This window comes from Lathamus discolor, chromosome 6 (genome assembly GCF_037157495.1).
Source record: "Lathamus discolor isolate bLatDis1 chromosome 6, bLatDis1.hap1, whole genome shotgun sequence".
Classification (NCBI taxonomy): Eukaryota; Metazoa; Chordata; class Aves; order Psittaciformes; family Psittacidae; genus Lathamus; species Lathamus discolor.
The window spans coordinates 20,888,540-20,904,485 of record NC_088889.1 but is presented as its reverse complement, the minus strand read 5'-3'; the positions used below and the strand labels follow the sequence as shown (position 1 = coordinate 20,904,485).

Below are 15,946 nucleotides of genomic sequence, written 5' to 3'. Positions count from 1 at the left end.
GGGGGCAGGGAAGACACAAGAAAAAACAAAAGCATAAAACAATCAGTTTGCCAGTTTTATTCTGATCAATTCCACAGATGCTTCAAGTATAGCTATGGGACGCTGATGGCTTATTCTGAACCATGGCCTAAAATATTTTTCTGAAAGACACCTGGCTGTAGGAATAATTCTCAATTTTTACCATTCTACATTCTTGTAGCTATTTCCATTCACTGAAACTTTTGCAGAAAATCCCTACCATTATGTGATTAGCTCAAGGTAAGAACTAGTGCTGGAGCAGAGAATAAACCTATGGGTACAAGACCCAGTACTTTATCCACTGGACAATACCATCACACTGCCATGGGCCCAGATTAGACTAAGACCGAGGCCTTCCCACACTCCTGTGATTCATAGACAAGTGTAGACAAGGGCTTATGCTCCTTTATCAAAATACCTGGTATCAGAATATCTGGGAGGAGAGTGTCCGCCAGTACGAGTGTCCTTTCCCACAGAGATGAGTGAGAAACTACATGCAAAGTGAGAATATCATAAGGGAATGCCTTTTTATTTCAGGTCTTATAAGAGAGGAGGAAAGGGCTCCTTACTGTATCTAGTAGTACCTGGAAAAAAGCCACTAGGGAATACCACAGTAGAGGTACTGAAGCTGTAGCTGCTTCCCTGTAGGAATTTGTGACCCTGATCCCAGCTTCTTCCCGGCATACACATCCCCACATTGCTGACAAATGCAGAAGACACACCAAGAAACTGATGCCTAAATATCCAAGGTGTTAAAACCAGCACCTCACCTACATGTTCTAACTACCAAATCGAACTGATATAGACCAAAATGTTATATAATGCTATACTAATGCACTTTGAAAGAAATGTTTACGTTGGCACTTGCCTTATGTACAGTACCAACGTGGCTGTGAACTGCAGCTGATGAAACATAGTATTCAAAACCCCTGTTGTCTAGTTAAATGGATCGTGGTTATGGAGCTCCATTACAAGGTATTCCTTCTTGAAAAGACAGACTAAAATACAGCATGAACACAGAGTCTATCTTCCTAAGGAAGCAAAGCTTTCCTTGTGAACATGTTTTATAATCTAAATGTCAGAGAAAATAAGTGAGACAGATGGGACAGCATGAGATCATTACACAGCAGGCAGCTGCTGTACTGCAGGGCCGGCAGTGTTTTGTGTGCCATGGACAAAAAAGGTTTTTATAAAGGAAGATGTTAAGGTACCTTTCAAACTGTTTAAGGAACCCTCTTTACAGCAAGGTGAAGGATATCACTGTGCTTGTAGGCTCTTTTCATCCTTTCTACAGCTAAACACCTTGCAGAAGGCCTGGACTTACAGTTTCTCATTTACCTTGTACTTCTGAAGGAGGCTTCTGACTTGGGCAGCACTCCACTGTGCATTTATTGGCTCCTTGTATTTCTGCTCAAATTCCACATCGTACAGCCAGCTCATTAGGTCAACAACAGCTTCCAGTGATGAACGTTTTTCCATCTGAAGCTGGGGAAGAGCATATAATGAGTCCCCTACACTCTGCTTGTTAGAAAAATCAAGGAAGATGACACCCATATTTTTAGAAAGGCCCGGGCACTATAATTGCAATTACTGGAGTATGAACTTGAAAGTGAGCCCTGTACTACAGAGGGATATATGACGTAAGAAAAGGTTAAAAATTCAGAAATTTGAAGTAAAATTCTAACTGTCACAGACTTACATATCAAACTGTAAATATTATAGACATGTACAAAACAGCCCAGAAAGAACACAGCAATAATTAAACTGCAGTACAATACTGGGGATATTCTGAAAGCAAGAAGACAGCTAATTAGGAAGGAGATGCTTTATGGAGCAGCCAACTAAATCCCACAGCAACATTTTAAAATAATTACTTAGCTTGAACTGAGAGATGTCAGCAGTTTCTCACCTGGTGAAGCTTTTCTTGGATGGCTGGGAGCTGTGTAATCAGTTCTCCCCATTCTTGCTCAATCTTTGCCAAAGATGACTTAATTGCTGCAGTATCACCTTGCTTCATGTGAAAGAGCTGGTTGGCAGTGCTCACCACAGATGACTTCAGAGAAGATTTTTCATCAATCTCCTTAGATAATGTCTGAAGTGCATGGGAGAAATTTGAGGGGGTAAATTTTTATATATTTTTTTAAATAAAGAAGACAAACCAGTTTTTCAGTCAAAGGATGAGCTGTCTGAACAACCAGATTTTAGCAAGTTTGCAAAGTTCAGAAAACCTAAACTCAACATGTTCTGGCAGCAGGCAAGGCCTTTTCCTGCCCACCTTGATACAATGCTGAATTCCACCTTTTGCTCCACAGCGATTGGGAATATCCTGATCCCCACTTCACACAGAGGTCCAGGGAGCAACCCCAGTCCTCAGGTCTCTGGCCAGCTCACACCTATCAGTCCACCTTCATGATGTTTGCTTTCCCACTGTGCAAGAGTCGTTCTGTCAGGCTTCACAGTGGGGCTGAACCTCCTGACTAGTCATAGAAGGGAAGCACAGCACCAGGGGACATGCAAAGACATGAAATGTAATTCAGCATGTTTCTCTTCTCTGGTTTTGGAAAACCATCTTCACAGACCTGGTCCCTAGTGAAGAACAGCCTTAGTGTTCACTACGCCCACACTCCAGATTCAGTTGGTAAGTGGCCCATCAGCTTGGCTGAACTGCTGTATTTGGCATCAGGAGCAAGACAGAAATCATACTATTACGTTTCAGGTGTTCAAGAGATCCTGTCTGGGCCGTGATGCCTTGCAGTTGAGTTTATTATGAGAACTCCATTCCAATTTATGCACTCTACCTGGCCTCCCAGTCAGAAGGAAGGTCTTTGATAGCTTCCCATTCTCATGGTTCTCACACAGATAATGGGGTGGCTTTGGGACACACAGTCATTCAACGCTGTATTATGTGGGCAGCTTCTGGGTCATGGCAAATACAAAAACCACTGAAAAGGCCATTTTCACTGAAAGACACAATGTCTTATCTAAACCTGACAAGAGAAATTACTTACAAATGAGCTCTTGATATTATTCCGGATGGTGACAGGATATTGTGCCACATTGAGAGACTCCTCCTTCAAAAAAATCATTCTCTGCTGAGCAGAATCCAGCCATTTCATTAGTTCCTCTGAGTGTCTGTTGTAGCTACAAGGAGAAAACAAAGCACACAAGCATACATCTCCAAGCTGAATGTAGGATACATTTCTCCCCCTCCAAGTTGTCCTCTCTGTTAGGAGGCATGTGCTATCTGGCACCTATGCTGCTACATAACCCTACAGAATGGCTACAGGATGGATCAACGTGCAACACAACAGTTCTGCTGGATGTACACAAAACTGTTCCTATCAGCTGTTTTCAGCTGGTCTGCTCTCCCTGAAATTCTCTTTCTGTATTTACCCAGCAGTTGCCAGGACAAGCTCACATGAAGAAAGCTTTGCTGGACGTCAAAACCACCAGAGGAGATTGTGCACACTCCAAGATACAGTGCACAATACATAGCAGGGGTAAATACCAACAAACACTAGTATGCTCTGTCCACACTAAGGGTCCAGCTGTCCTGAGATCAGAGCACACAGACAAGGCATGCTTGGTACATCAGCTGGTGGACTGTGATATAGAGCCCCAGACTTTCTCCACCTGACTGCCAGGACTGCACTGACAGTTGGCTTGGGGCATGTGAAAACACTGGGTCTTTCCCCTTCGAAGAGCTTCAAAAGAAAAGTGTATCAGCCAGTATTCGATGTTTGTAAGGTGAACAGTGTACATGCACAGATGTGACATTACACCTTTCCATATGAATCAAGGCTAGCTTGCATTTGTAGCAGGCCAAAATGCTTAGGGCAGCATCAGAGCTTCTGTTAACACGTCCAATGTAAAAATTGCAGCATGATGCAGCTCTCACCATTGCACTGACTTTGCAATGGCAGCAATTAAAACACTGATCCTACAAAGTAAGCAGGAAGTGAATGACTTGTCTACACAGTGAGAGATCAGCTGTGTAATAAGGAGCCACTCTTCTGATCACCACTGCTTTTGTGCTTGGTTTTGTTGGGGTTTTTTTCCTCATTTTTAGCTCAAAGGAGCTCTCATATTTATTAATTCACAGCCATATTTCAGAAAATAAATCAACAGGAGATCAGAAAATAATTTCTAGCTGATACCTCTTAACTGCTTTCCTATACCCACCTGACCAAGAGTTTGAGTAACGTCTGCAGTCGGTGTAGTTCATGGCCAACTTTTTTAGTTAAAGATAACCATTGCTCTTCCAGCTTCCCAATCTGGTAGTTTATTTCTGGACAGCTCACAGCAGTCAGCAATTTCTTCCCTTCTTTCACCATCTGGTACAGCCTGGCATGCTTTTCATTAACATTGTTTTTGATTTGCTATGAGAATATGGGAAGTTTACAAAACAATAATATTTTAAAAACACAACCAGCAAAATGCATAATTTGTTCTAACTTCTTAATCTCACATTTTCTCTATCATGCATTTTGTTTTCCAAACAGAAGGAATCTGTACTTCATTACATGCAAAAGGTACGCAGTTTGCTTTGGTTCCTCTCAATAGATCAAGACAGATCTCAGCATAATTTCATACATTAGCAGAATGACTGTCTTATGATTTGATGGGCTTTTTTGATACATTTAAACCTCAGGCAATGGACAAACACTCTCTCTCACATCTGGTTGCACTGTCCAAACATATTACTGTCCTCAGCAGAAAGTTACTGCCTTCCTGTTCTTAGAGGGTCTTCAAACTCTATCCCTGTTTTAAAAATATCACCAGTCTTTTGAAGGAAGCTGTTAGTGTAATTATTGAATAATGATGGCAGGGAGGAATGAAGAATTAACAGTGAAGACATTAAGTAAAGGAGTGGTCTGGTTTGCTTAGACGGGTGAAAAAAAGCAAAGCATCATTTTAGCATTACTATGCTTCACAGCAAGGTCAAAACAAAAAAAGGGAAAAAAAGAAAAAACAGCTCAGGAAGTAAATCAATTCCAGGGAAAAGGCAGAAAGTAGCAATTCTGTGATTTGCCTCCAGGAATAAAGGGCTTGTACAATATTGTTAGTAGGGATATTTCTCTCACAGGAATTAAGAATTAAGAATAAGGAAACTTGATTCTGCTGTGTCCTTGAAACTGAGAAGCTCTAGTGCTGGGACTCCTCCCCTTCCCCCCAGAAGACAGAAATCAGAACATTTCAGTTTGAATTCTCAGGATTTTAAAAGTAGCTGATAAACCTGTAGACCTTCTGATCAAAACTAAATAGCAGTTCAGATATTTGAAGCTACGAGGTTGATTCTCTTCTTCCATAGGTTTTACATCATGGCATGAAAACCATTCCTGAGTTACAGAGAAGTAGCTCTGTGTTCATTCCAAGGCTCCCTGCTGTCCTTGGGATCCATGTAGCCACCACAGCATGTTCTCCCAATTATTTGTATTTGAAGACCAAGTTCTAAGTAGCTATAGTCATTATTCCCACTTAAATGAACTTGTAGTCCTTGGCTGAAATTAGCAGCCTGTACTCCTACTACTTTTAAATGTAGATTTTCAGCTTGAATCTACACACAAACAAGCACACAAAGGAAAAAGTGCCCTGCAAATAATCTTCTCCTCATATTCTAACTATTCTTTTTCCCGGTTCTACAGATACATGAAGAAAACAAGTCAGAAAGACAGATGCATAAATACCTCCAGAAGTGCAATCCTTTCCATCAATCTTTCTTCTGTTTCATCAACCAAATTCACAGAAGGCAACGTAGAGGTAATTGCCTCCATCTCCTTACTCAAAACTAGGTATTCATCATCAAATTCCATCCATTCCTAAAAAATACATTGTAGCATGAACATAGCACATATCTATCTGCATTCTGGCCACACTAGACTGCTTATTCTAGCATGAGCAGCTCTCGCTTCAATGAAACTGAACACAAAAAAAGGTGAAGAATGATTTTAGCACAGATGAATTAATTACTTAACTAGACAATATTTTTAACATTTCTTATTTTAAAGTGGTATGGTTACTTTTTTATTCTCTAAGGGTGTTTTAAGATCTATTTTATGTTTTATTTTAAAACGGTGTTGGTATTTTTGTGCCTTAAAGGACTTTTCTGTCAGTCTGGGCACTCAAAAATGATTGTAAGAAGTCATGAATTCCCACCCATGTCAGAGTAATGGGTTGAAATGTCCACTTTCAGAGGTTTTCAAGGAAAAAAGCCAGACACACAGAGAACAACTAACAGACTTTTGCTGTCCAGTGGAGACATGAAAGGACAACTACTAGACCAAGAAATCACTGGTGCAGAAAGGGTTTCCCTAGATGCAACTCTTTTTCTTCCCTCCAGCCTTTACTCTGATTTTCTTTTGACTCATTACCTTTAATAAGCTCTCTAGGTGTATACCATACTGGCAGGCCTTCTGCTCCAGCAATGTGACTTCATTCACCATCTCTCTCCAAAATTCCTCTTTGTTTTGTAGGATGGAAGGACTCACTTTCTTTGAAAATGCTTGTATGAAAGCCATGTGGGTCATGAGGCTGTGGAAAAAGTCCTGAAAAAAACAAGTTTAAATTTGCTCTTTAAGAGAGACCACATATCCACAGCAGGAGTATGAAGAAGACAGAGAAGACTCATTGAGAAGACCATCCAGTTTTAGGGTCTCTCATAGCTGGAGTCAGGAGCTTTCTACCCAAATTCTGCATCACCCCTAGACATGCAGTTACTGATCATTTTACATTTAGTCAGGAACCAGTGATGAGTTGCATACACTAATTTCACATATACATTTCTAAAGGAAAAGATTTACATTTATACCTTCAGTTCATATGAAATACAAACTATGAAATACATTGCACAAAGATGATGGTAGGAAGAATTTAACTATAACTAAATTCATAATTTAGCATGAGGTAGTTATCACTGGATAGCCATTATTCAAATTGCTCCACCTGGATGCAAGATGACTCCAAGCACCAAAGGTATTAGCAGTTCTAAGGGTTAAGTAGTATGCAAGGCACAGTAATCCTTTGGGATAACTACAATGTAACAGTTTGCTTTAGCTATGGCTCAGCTGAGCTCCTGAAAAATGTCTGAACAAAATGCTTACCCCCACAAAAAAAGTTTTGAGGGTTTAACTTCACACTCTTCAGTCAACATCATCTTTACTAAGGACTAATAGACAAGTACAAGAATTTCACTTAAGGACCGGACCCCAGGCATAGGTTATGTGAACCTCCTGCTAAGTCCTGATTACCAGGGGAGGGAAAATGGCTTTTGTACTTTTTTTTGCTTTTGTAAAACAATGTATGTATATTAGGACTGCAGACATATTCTTTGCTTTTCTTTGTAAATAAATTCCTAACATTTTGCTTTGGACAATTAAGGGTTAATTTGTGAGTGACAAACACCATTCCTACCACTCTGGAATAGTGATTTGCAGTGCTTAGCATCCTGAAACAAATCTTACAGAAGTTTGAGCTATGTGGACCACTTAAATCAAAGCACTGACATAACAGAGTCATCGTCAAGTGTCTTAGCATTGGCCAGGCCTTCTTGCCAAACAGCAGGACAGTGAGGATACAGGTGCATTCTCAGCCGTCTCCCATCGAGCATGTAGCAGCTGGGTACAGGGATGCAGGGCTGCCAAAGGGAGGATCTAAACTATCCTCCATTTAGGAAAGGAGCTAAGGGGCTGTTAAGAGTAAGTTTCTTCCATTCAATCACGATGGCTCAGAAGGCTGAAAACAAAAGAGCCCTCCCAATTGCTAAGACAGCAATTTCAAGAACCTCACTATTGATTATTACCAGTAATTAGGAGTACATGTGTTTTCTTCACACATCAGTATCTTCTGAGGTAAGCCATCCTGATCTTGATTGATCACCAAAACTGCAGTTGTAATAACAACCTCTCTTTCATATCTTAGTGTGTCCTATTTTGATCTATGGAAAAACTCTGCTTTCTGCATGCACTCCAGTCCCTCCCCTATGCTATAAGCTAGTTATTTTCTCCTTAACACTGGAGAGAAATCAGCTATGTTGATCTGAGCAGTGCTGCGATAAGTGTCTTATACCTTGTGATCTTCCAGGTGAGACTGTAGAGCTGCTCTGCTTTTGATTAGCTGTTTTGGATCTTGTGCAATCTTCTCCTGTCCAATAGCTACCAACTCTGCAAATCCATGCAATAACTCCTCATACTGGCTTCCACTGATGGAAGTAGAGTTCAGCTCCTCATACTTTCTTTTCAGGATCCCCCACATGTCGTCCAAAACATCCTACAATGTAAACAGAGTTTAGTGATTTATTAAGGACAAAAATGAATTTTACAAACCTGCACATACACTCCCAGAATGCAAAATAATCATCGGCCTTTTGATGCTAAAAATATATTGTTTGGAGGACTAAACCTTGCTGAGTAAGTGGAAACTGTACTGTGCTCTTACCTCTAATTTATAAACTTCCTGGATTAAGGTGATGGGTAATTGAAGTCTTTCCCCATGGCCTCTCAGTTTTGCTACTTGGTTTTCAAGGTCTTGCAGCTCCAAAGCACAGGCATCAGTTTTCTGAATTAAGGACAAAATAAGCTATTAAGAAGAGTTCTAGTTCCATTAAACTTTCCATTATCACTAGTAGCACAGCGGATCCAGCATCTGGATATAAGTTTATAAGCCCAGCGTCTTCATAAGTTTATAAGGAGACACTGAGATCCCATGACCTTATAAACAGGTAAGATTGTTCGTGACACAGCTTATTGGGTTCTCATGGCACAGCCAGAAGACAATTCAGGTCTTGTGTCTCAGTCCAACATTCAACATGCACTTCAGTTTACTAATTCAAGAGCAGCCACTAAAAGGAATCATGTGCTCAGAAAATACCATTTTTTCTTATGACATAGAACAACCCAGTCAGGGGTGGATGAGTCAGGTTCTTTCTGAAGGAAGGGAAGCTATATACTTTTGGCATTTCTTTTTCAAGAGTGGTTACTTGACAGAATATATGTAAAGCAACAGTCCTTGCTAGGGGATTCAGCAGTTCTGAATGTAGTTTTCTCCCTGGCAGAAAAATTCTGCCTATAAACAAGGTTATGGGCCTGTAACAAAAATGTTGCTTCACCAAGAAGTAGACAGATAGCAGATGACCATTCTGCGGAGGATATGTAGCCTGTAGAGAATTTTAATTCTCTGCTTGTCCTTATGAAAGTTGAAGAAAATAGCTTAACTGGTCAAATGTCCTATGATTAAGTGCTCAGAATTGCTGAATGAGTAGATATAAATACTGTAGTCCTATTTCCGCAAAGAAAACTAGTTTTGCATATAAAAAGAAGCGTGACGTGAAATGCTCTAACTTATGTAGCTCTTTTCTTCCCTGCCAGAAGGTGGAGTGTATTTGCTCTGAGAGACTGTGGAGAGACTGGTTCCTCCAGTCCAATTACTAAAAGGACTGGAATTTGGTCAGACTGTAGAAAGGGGTGTAGTAACAAAAAAAGGGTGGCAAATACTGAACTCTCTTCTTTACCATTCTTAAAACCTAAGTGAGACTCAAACTTTAGAAAACATGAAACTTAACAGATTGCAAAAAACTGGAAATAAAATCAAATGCTGAGAGTTCTTCCTCTCCTTTATGTTGAATGAAATTACCTGAAGCTGTTCAGAAATATTATGTCCATGTATTGCATTCAAGCATTGCTGCAAAGCAGCTTTTTTCTCAGTTAACTGATCATAAAGCAGCCTGGTTTCATTCTGCAAAAGCAACAAGCACCAGAGGTATATCACGTAACAGGAATATAGTAACAACCAGACAAAATTGCGTAACAAACAAAATGATTACCTGTTATGGCAAAAGCACTTTTTTTCCTTTTAAAAACCAACCAAACAAACAAACAAAAAACCCCAAACAAAAAACCCCACAATCCCACAAACCAAACCACCACAAAAAAAAATAAAGCATCTGTATTATTTAGACTCATAGAATCATAGAATAGTTAGAAAAGCAGTATTTTAGAGAAGGAAATTCTGTAGTCTGTGTTATGTATAAAAGCAGATTACTCCCATAACACTGATCCTCTATGACAGTAAAAATCTGTGAAACATATAAAGAAACAAATTCTTTCCTTCTGAAAATGTGCTCATTACCGGCCACTGATGGAGCTCCGTGGATCTGCATGAGCAAACATTGTAAGACTAATCCTGCTACTGTCGGGAGACAACATCCCACTGTTCAAAGGAATTGTTTTAGTGTTCAGCAGTAAAGAACTAGGCTGACTTGCAGATGATGAGCACACTGGAGTTTTGAAGGACACTGCAAACTGTATTTCAAAGACTAGGATTTTCTTTCCTTACTTGAGCCTAAATACCTGATCTGAATATTTCCCAGCAATAGCTAGCAGATTTAGCCCAACATGAGAATCTATAGAAAACTTTCTTATTATCTGCTTTTCTGAAGATGAACAAAAAAGGCAAATTTGCAGAACTATAGCTTCTGCTACTATGGCACAAAATCTAAAGTAACAGTAAATACAAAGGGTCAAATCAACCTCCAATATATAGCTGCCCAGTGCCAGACGTGGCAGCAAAGGGGAAGAACCCAGGAAAGGGGAAGAGCCCACAGAGCAGCAGAAAGAATATTCAAAACCTTTCTTGGTCTGATCCCTACACACAGAAACTTGCTTTAGCCTGTAGCTCAGTGTGCATAGGATCCCTGGTTACTTCCATCCTTTCTGCATGCGAATTTTCTCCAGTGATCAAGGCCTCTCTGGTAGTCAGCACTGCAAACAGCACTGTATAAACAGCAAAATTAATTTGCTTCTTGAGAGGCCAAGACAAGCTTGTTTAGTACCAAAAAAAAAAAAAAAAAGCCCATCTGCAACCCAAATGCATTAACACTGACAAGCCTAACAGATGGTGTGAAGTAAGATGTGCATTTGGCAGTGGAGTACCTGGTAATTGCTATTATGATCCAGCCCAGCTTTCATTGAGTTGCTCCTTAAAGCAGTGGCAGCTTGAGTTTGTTCCAGCCGTGCCTGCAAGTTGTTAAAGCACTCAGAGAACACATCTGTGCTCCCACCAGCATGGCTAACAGACTTTAGATCATCCTTTTTATCACTCAGATCAGCATGAAGTTTTTGCAGCTCCACAGAAAGAGTCTAAAGGGTTGAAAGAAAGATAACAAGAGTAAAAAGGGTCTCTTTGTCCAAGGACTCATGACCATAAAAAGAAGCAGGTTTCAAGTTGATAATTGTTGTTAAAAGCAATAGGCTAAAATCTGTGCAAGTTTGATGGTGTTGATCTCTGAATGACAGAGAGAAAATATCATGCCACATTTATTCTGTTGTAAAAGAAATCTACTGGGGATTCTCTTTCCCTGGATGCTTTAGGACAGTTACCTCGTAAAGAGCCTGCTGCACGGGTGCCTCTTCAGCAGAGAGAACCGAGGTGTTTAGCATCTCCTCCATGTTATTCAAACACTGGCTGATTGCCAGAAGCAGTTCAAACAATTTTCTGTCCAAGTAAGAAGAGACTTCCTCTGCAACATTATCCTGGTTAAAGGCAAGTAAGAAGTTTTCAGTACTTTCATCCTTGTCATGGCTAAGATTTATTCACTCGTGAAAAGTTAGAGGCTCAGTCAGCTAGTAACAAAATGGAATTAATGAAATACTGAGGAACAGACTTGGATGAGCCAGTAATATGCATGTAATATTCAGAGCTGTCAAGGTCAAAGCTGAGAGAAAGACCATTTATGTATTGGGAGTGGCTGTGGTCTTACAAGTCTCTAATCTCATGAATGGGCACAACACAATTTGTCTTGTCAGCACCAATACTGCAGATTTACTGAAATCCTTCACAGGCTCCTTGCTTCATACAGTTTGAGGTGTTCTACCCACACTAGCAAATCTTTGGATTCAGGCAGCAGAAACATCACAGCTGAAGCTTAGAATGTTTCCTCTCAAAATCCTAAACTGATTTCTATTTCATAGTCCACACCTGATGCAAAAGCTACGCTGCAGTGAGCGCCATTTGAAATAATATGATTATTGTTGCTTCCCAGTGCCCAAACAGTGCCTTGTGTCTAGAATTCCTTGTATTTTTTTCAATGCTGGGACATGACATTTTTACCTGTGAATGAACCACATTTGCTTCTTGGCTTAGGTCCCCCAGCTGGACAGTGTAAGTTTTCAGCTCTTCCACAGTGGGGGTTCCTGCACTAGTAAATATGCCTCGGGGTAGCATGTTCATCTTTGCTGTAATCTAACATTTGGAAAAAGAACATTGCAATTAGGTGAAAAGCTCAAATGAAGACAGGGCTATGGGCAACTAGACAACACACCTCTCAGAAAGCATTAAAGTTTCAAGGCATTATATAAAGCACTTGGATAGCAGGGTTCCCTTTTTACTGGCAAAAATCAGTTGGGTAGTCTATGCCCTAATGGGACACTGGTTGAAATAGCTTTAAGGGCTACAAGTTGTAGTTTGTGATAGGAGAGGCCTACTGCCTACTGCAGTGGAAGTCTTGCCTGAAAAAGCTGACATTCATTCTTCTACGTGACTGATATTCCATGTAATGCAGAAATTTTAGAGAACAGGAAATGTAGTCATCTTAATTTAATGTGAACAAAACTGTTAATGACAGAAATTACAGCTTTGTCCAAACAGTAAAATTCTGCAGTCTGTTCAGAATACATATATATATATATATATACACACACAGTGTGCTCCTGTTGCAGTTCAAACTCTGCTTTTGATATGTGAGAAAGACAACACAACAGTGAATGGCAAATAAAATTTAAGGCAGAGATTTGTTTTGACAAAAATGTTTTTTTTTTCAACTTGCAAGAACTGAGACTTAACCCACATCCATGAAAATCATCTGGGAGCTTGTTGGATAACTCTCTTAGTTCTCTTGAAAGAATTAAGCAGATAACATCTTGTCTGAATGTCAACTACAAGGATTCACCAATCTGCTCCCACACTGTGCTTAGCAGTCACTACTTCTGAGACATTATTAACATTACTGTGCAGTAAAATCAAAAGACAATCATGAAAACAGTATGCAGTAACAATTTCATCTGGAAAACGTTTGCACAGATTTCAGTTACCTGATGAAGAGACATGACATAACAATGCAGGAAGATAGCCTAATTGCTATCTTAACCACAACCAACTACCCACAGAAAGAGTGTTTTACTGAACTTAAACAGACCTGAGGTTCCACAAGCTGGCAGAGAGGAGATTTCATCTTTGATGACAGCTCTTGTTGTAAATACTGCCATTTATTACCAGTTTGGTCCTTTGGAGCTAAAGTGGAATCAGCTAGTTTGCTCTCTGGATCAGATTCTCCATTGCTGCATTGAGAAAACACTATTAGCACGGCAAATACTGAAACAGAATAAGCAAAATTAGATTTGTAAGACTTTCTACTGCTCCCGCCTCAAAATCAAAGTGAAACCAAGTGCATGGATGATCTTTAATCCAAACTTTGGCACATTTCTTCAGGCTTTTTCCTTCCTGTGACAGCCTCCATCTCTCAGTTTCACATCACTGAATCTGGTAACTGGTTTTGGTATTTTGTACCTTGATTCTAATTTTGAAGTCACACTGTCCTCAACCTGTGGCTGCACTTTTTCTACGCACAACTCAATGAAGTCAAAGAGGCTTTTCTGTGCAGCTGCTTTTTTTTCTGGATCCTGTGGACAGAAAATAGTATGAACAGTAAAATCATGTGCACTGTATTAATCTGATTGTGCTTTTCCAATCACATTTTATGTGAATACATTTAGCAAAGAAAATAATAGAATCACAGAATAGTTAGAGTTGGAGAGGACCCTAACATCATCTATTTCCAACCCCCCTGCCATGGGCAGGGACATCGCACATTCAACCACGTCACCCAATGCTCTGTCCAACCCGGCCTTGAACACTGCCAGGGATGGAGCATTCACAACTTCCTTGGGCAGCCCATTCCAGTGCCTCACCACCCTTACAGTAAAGAACTTCTTCCTTATATCTAAATATAAATAATAAATATATAAATATAAAATAAAAAACATCTATCAGAATAAAATGCAGTTTATATGCAAACATGAGATTACCAAACAAACCTCTTTCTGAAGATGTGTATTTTTATGGAATATTTCTGCCTGAGCCAGTTTTAAAAGCAAAACCCATCAGTCATAAAAAAATTATGCACATACAGAAATTTAAAGCCCATCAACTGCCATCTTTCTACAGAGAAAAAGGGAAGAGAAAATGGAGATTTGCTCAAATATGAGGCAGAGTTCCATTAGTAAAAAAGAGTGTCAAGTGAAAAATAAGCAATTTTAGCAGCTTATGCTAGATCATTTTCTCTGACTCTTTTCTAATAGCAAGAAAAGCGCAAAAGCAAATTTTCAGTTAGCAAAACAGAAGTAGTTTACAGAGCATAGAATATAGTAGGATTTTTTAATTGCGTTAACAACTTTAAAGTTATCGTGAGTTAGCCCATAGGAAAACATTCACAAAGCTTTGGCTTTAGCAATGTCAATAAGTAAGTTCAGACTTCATAATACATCAGTGCTTCAAACATAGAAGACTGGAAGGATGGGTGATGCCATCTGAATGCCTACACGGCAAGTGGCAGGGTACCATCCAGCTTTGCAGTGCTACTAAACCTTCTGGACATGGGATTTTAGTGGTGAGGCCTTTTTCCATCCTGACCAACACATGCAAACAAATCCTGGAGGTGACGGGTGGCCAAAACCAACCCCGGACAGATTTGATCCCACACGGAAAACTGCAGCAGGTAATAAATGCACCTGTGCCCCCCAGCCACAGGGGATGTGGAACAGCCTGGCTCCTGGATAGTAGGGGAATTACCCGTCAAATGAGCGGCTGTTTAGCAAGGTCAAAATGGGGCATGCTAGAGCCATTTGAGTGCCAGATCTCAAGGGGGTCTTTTCATCCTCTTTTGTGAATCCGTAAAGGGAGGTATGCTGTAGGAAGGCTTCCAGACTTGACAAGGCAGCAGAACCTATAGGTGCAGTTTGGGGAAATGGCAAAAGTGGAGCTGTCTCAGACTTAACCATACACAGAATCAGCAGTGTATGAAACACAGCTGCTACTCTTGCAAACTTTCAGTTCTGTTTACTGAATGTTTGATCTACTCTAACTTGCTGCTGAAGTCCTCGCACTTCTCTCCCTGACAGTTACAAGGCTTGTTTTGCTTTTCCTGTTAGCAGATGAATTTATACTAACCCTTTATTCTTCCTGTTTGACCAAATTAAAGGGATGCGTAATTTATTCTTAGAAATTTGCTCACACACCTGCATTTTCTATCTGTCTGTGCTCACAGAGATATTTCAACAGGAGCCTTTACCAGTACTAATTCTCTCCTGGGCCATGCAAGCTCCCGCTTAGACTGTGCTCCTCCAGCACTGGAGAGACTGTAGCCGCTTTAACCAAGCACATCAGGTGAGCTTCTCCAGCTCCCTGAACAGTGAGGACTGCTTCTGAGCCAGGAGTTACTGTCTCATCCACTGGAAAACTCAGAAAAGAGAGCACAGCTGTGGCCCACAAGAGCTGGCAGTCACTATCATTGCCATTTACAGATTCTTCAAAGAGAAAATTACTGATTAAAGGCCTCTCTGCTGTGATGCTGTCACAGACAAATATCATAGCATTTTAAATGCATTAAAAAAAAAACAACAACAAAAAAAAAACCCAAACAACCCCTTTCCTGTACTGCTTGCAAAATTGTGACTTGTCACTGAGAACTTAGAGCAGAAAAATGTTGTGCAGAGACTCATAAAAAATCCACTGCTTGCTGCAAACTATAAATAATTCTACAGCACCATAAAGCAGAACAATAGCAAGTCTGATGTTTCCGATTCACTTTTTCCCCTTTCTTACTTCTAACTGTTCTTCAGCAACTACCGCACATTAAAGCGCCATAACTCTCTCACTCTTG

The 15,946-nt window shown here is 40.2% G+C and overlaps 1 protein-coding gene across 1 annotated transcript in view; it reads right to left on the bottom strand.

Moving 5' to 3' along the window:
• The window catches only part of SYNE2 (spectrin repeat containing nuclear envelope protein 2), a 175,578-nt gene that overhangs the window by 58,735 nt on the left and 100,897 nt on the right, over positions 1 to 15,946 (bottom strand). The window contains exons 68-81 of the mRNA XM_065683130.1: positions 13,576 to 13,688; positions 13,205 to 13,346; positions 12,121 to 12,252; positions 11,391 to 11,543; positions 10,944 to 11,150; positions 9,646 to 9,747; positions 8,452 to 8,571; positions 8,083 to 8,283; positions 6,390 to 6,563; positions 5,706 to 5,837; positions 4,201 to 4,397; positions 3,027 to 3,159; positions 1,928 to 2,110; positions 1,357 to 1,503 (exon numbers count right to left, since the gene is read on the bottom strand). Of these exons, the coding sequence (XP_065539202.1) occupies positions 1,357 to 1,503; positions 1,928 to 2,110; positions 3,027 to 3,159; positions 4,201 to 4,397; positions 5,706 to 5,837; positions 6,390 to 6,563; positions 8,083 to 8,283; positions 8,452 to 8,571; positions 9,646 to 9,747; positions 10,944 to 11,150; positions 11,391 to 11,543; positions 12,121 to 12,252; positions 13,205 to 13,346; positions 13,576 to 13,688 (2,136 nt within the window). The remainder of the gene's footprint in view (positions 1 to 1,356; positions 1,504 to 1,927; positions 2,111 to 3,026; positions 3,160 to 4,200; positions 4,398 to 5,705; positions 5,838 to 6,389; positions 6,564 to 8,082; positions 8,284 to 8,451; positions 8,572 to 9,645; positions 9,748 to 10,943; positions 11,151 to 11,390; positions 11,544 to 12,120; positions 12,253 to 13,204; positions 13,347 to 13,575; positions 13,689 to 15,946) is intronic.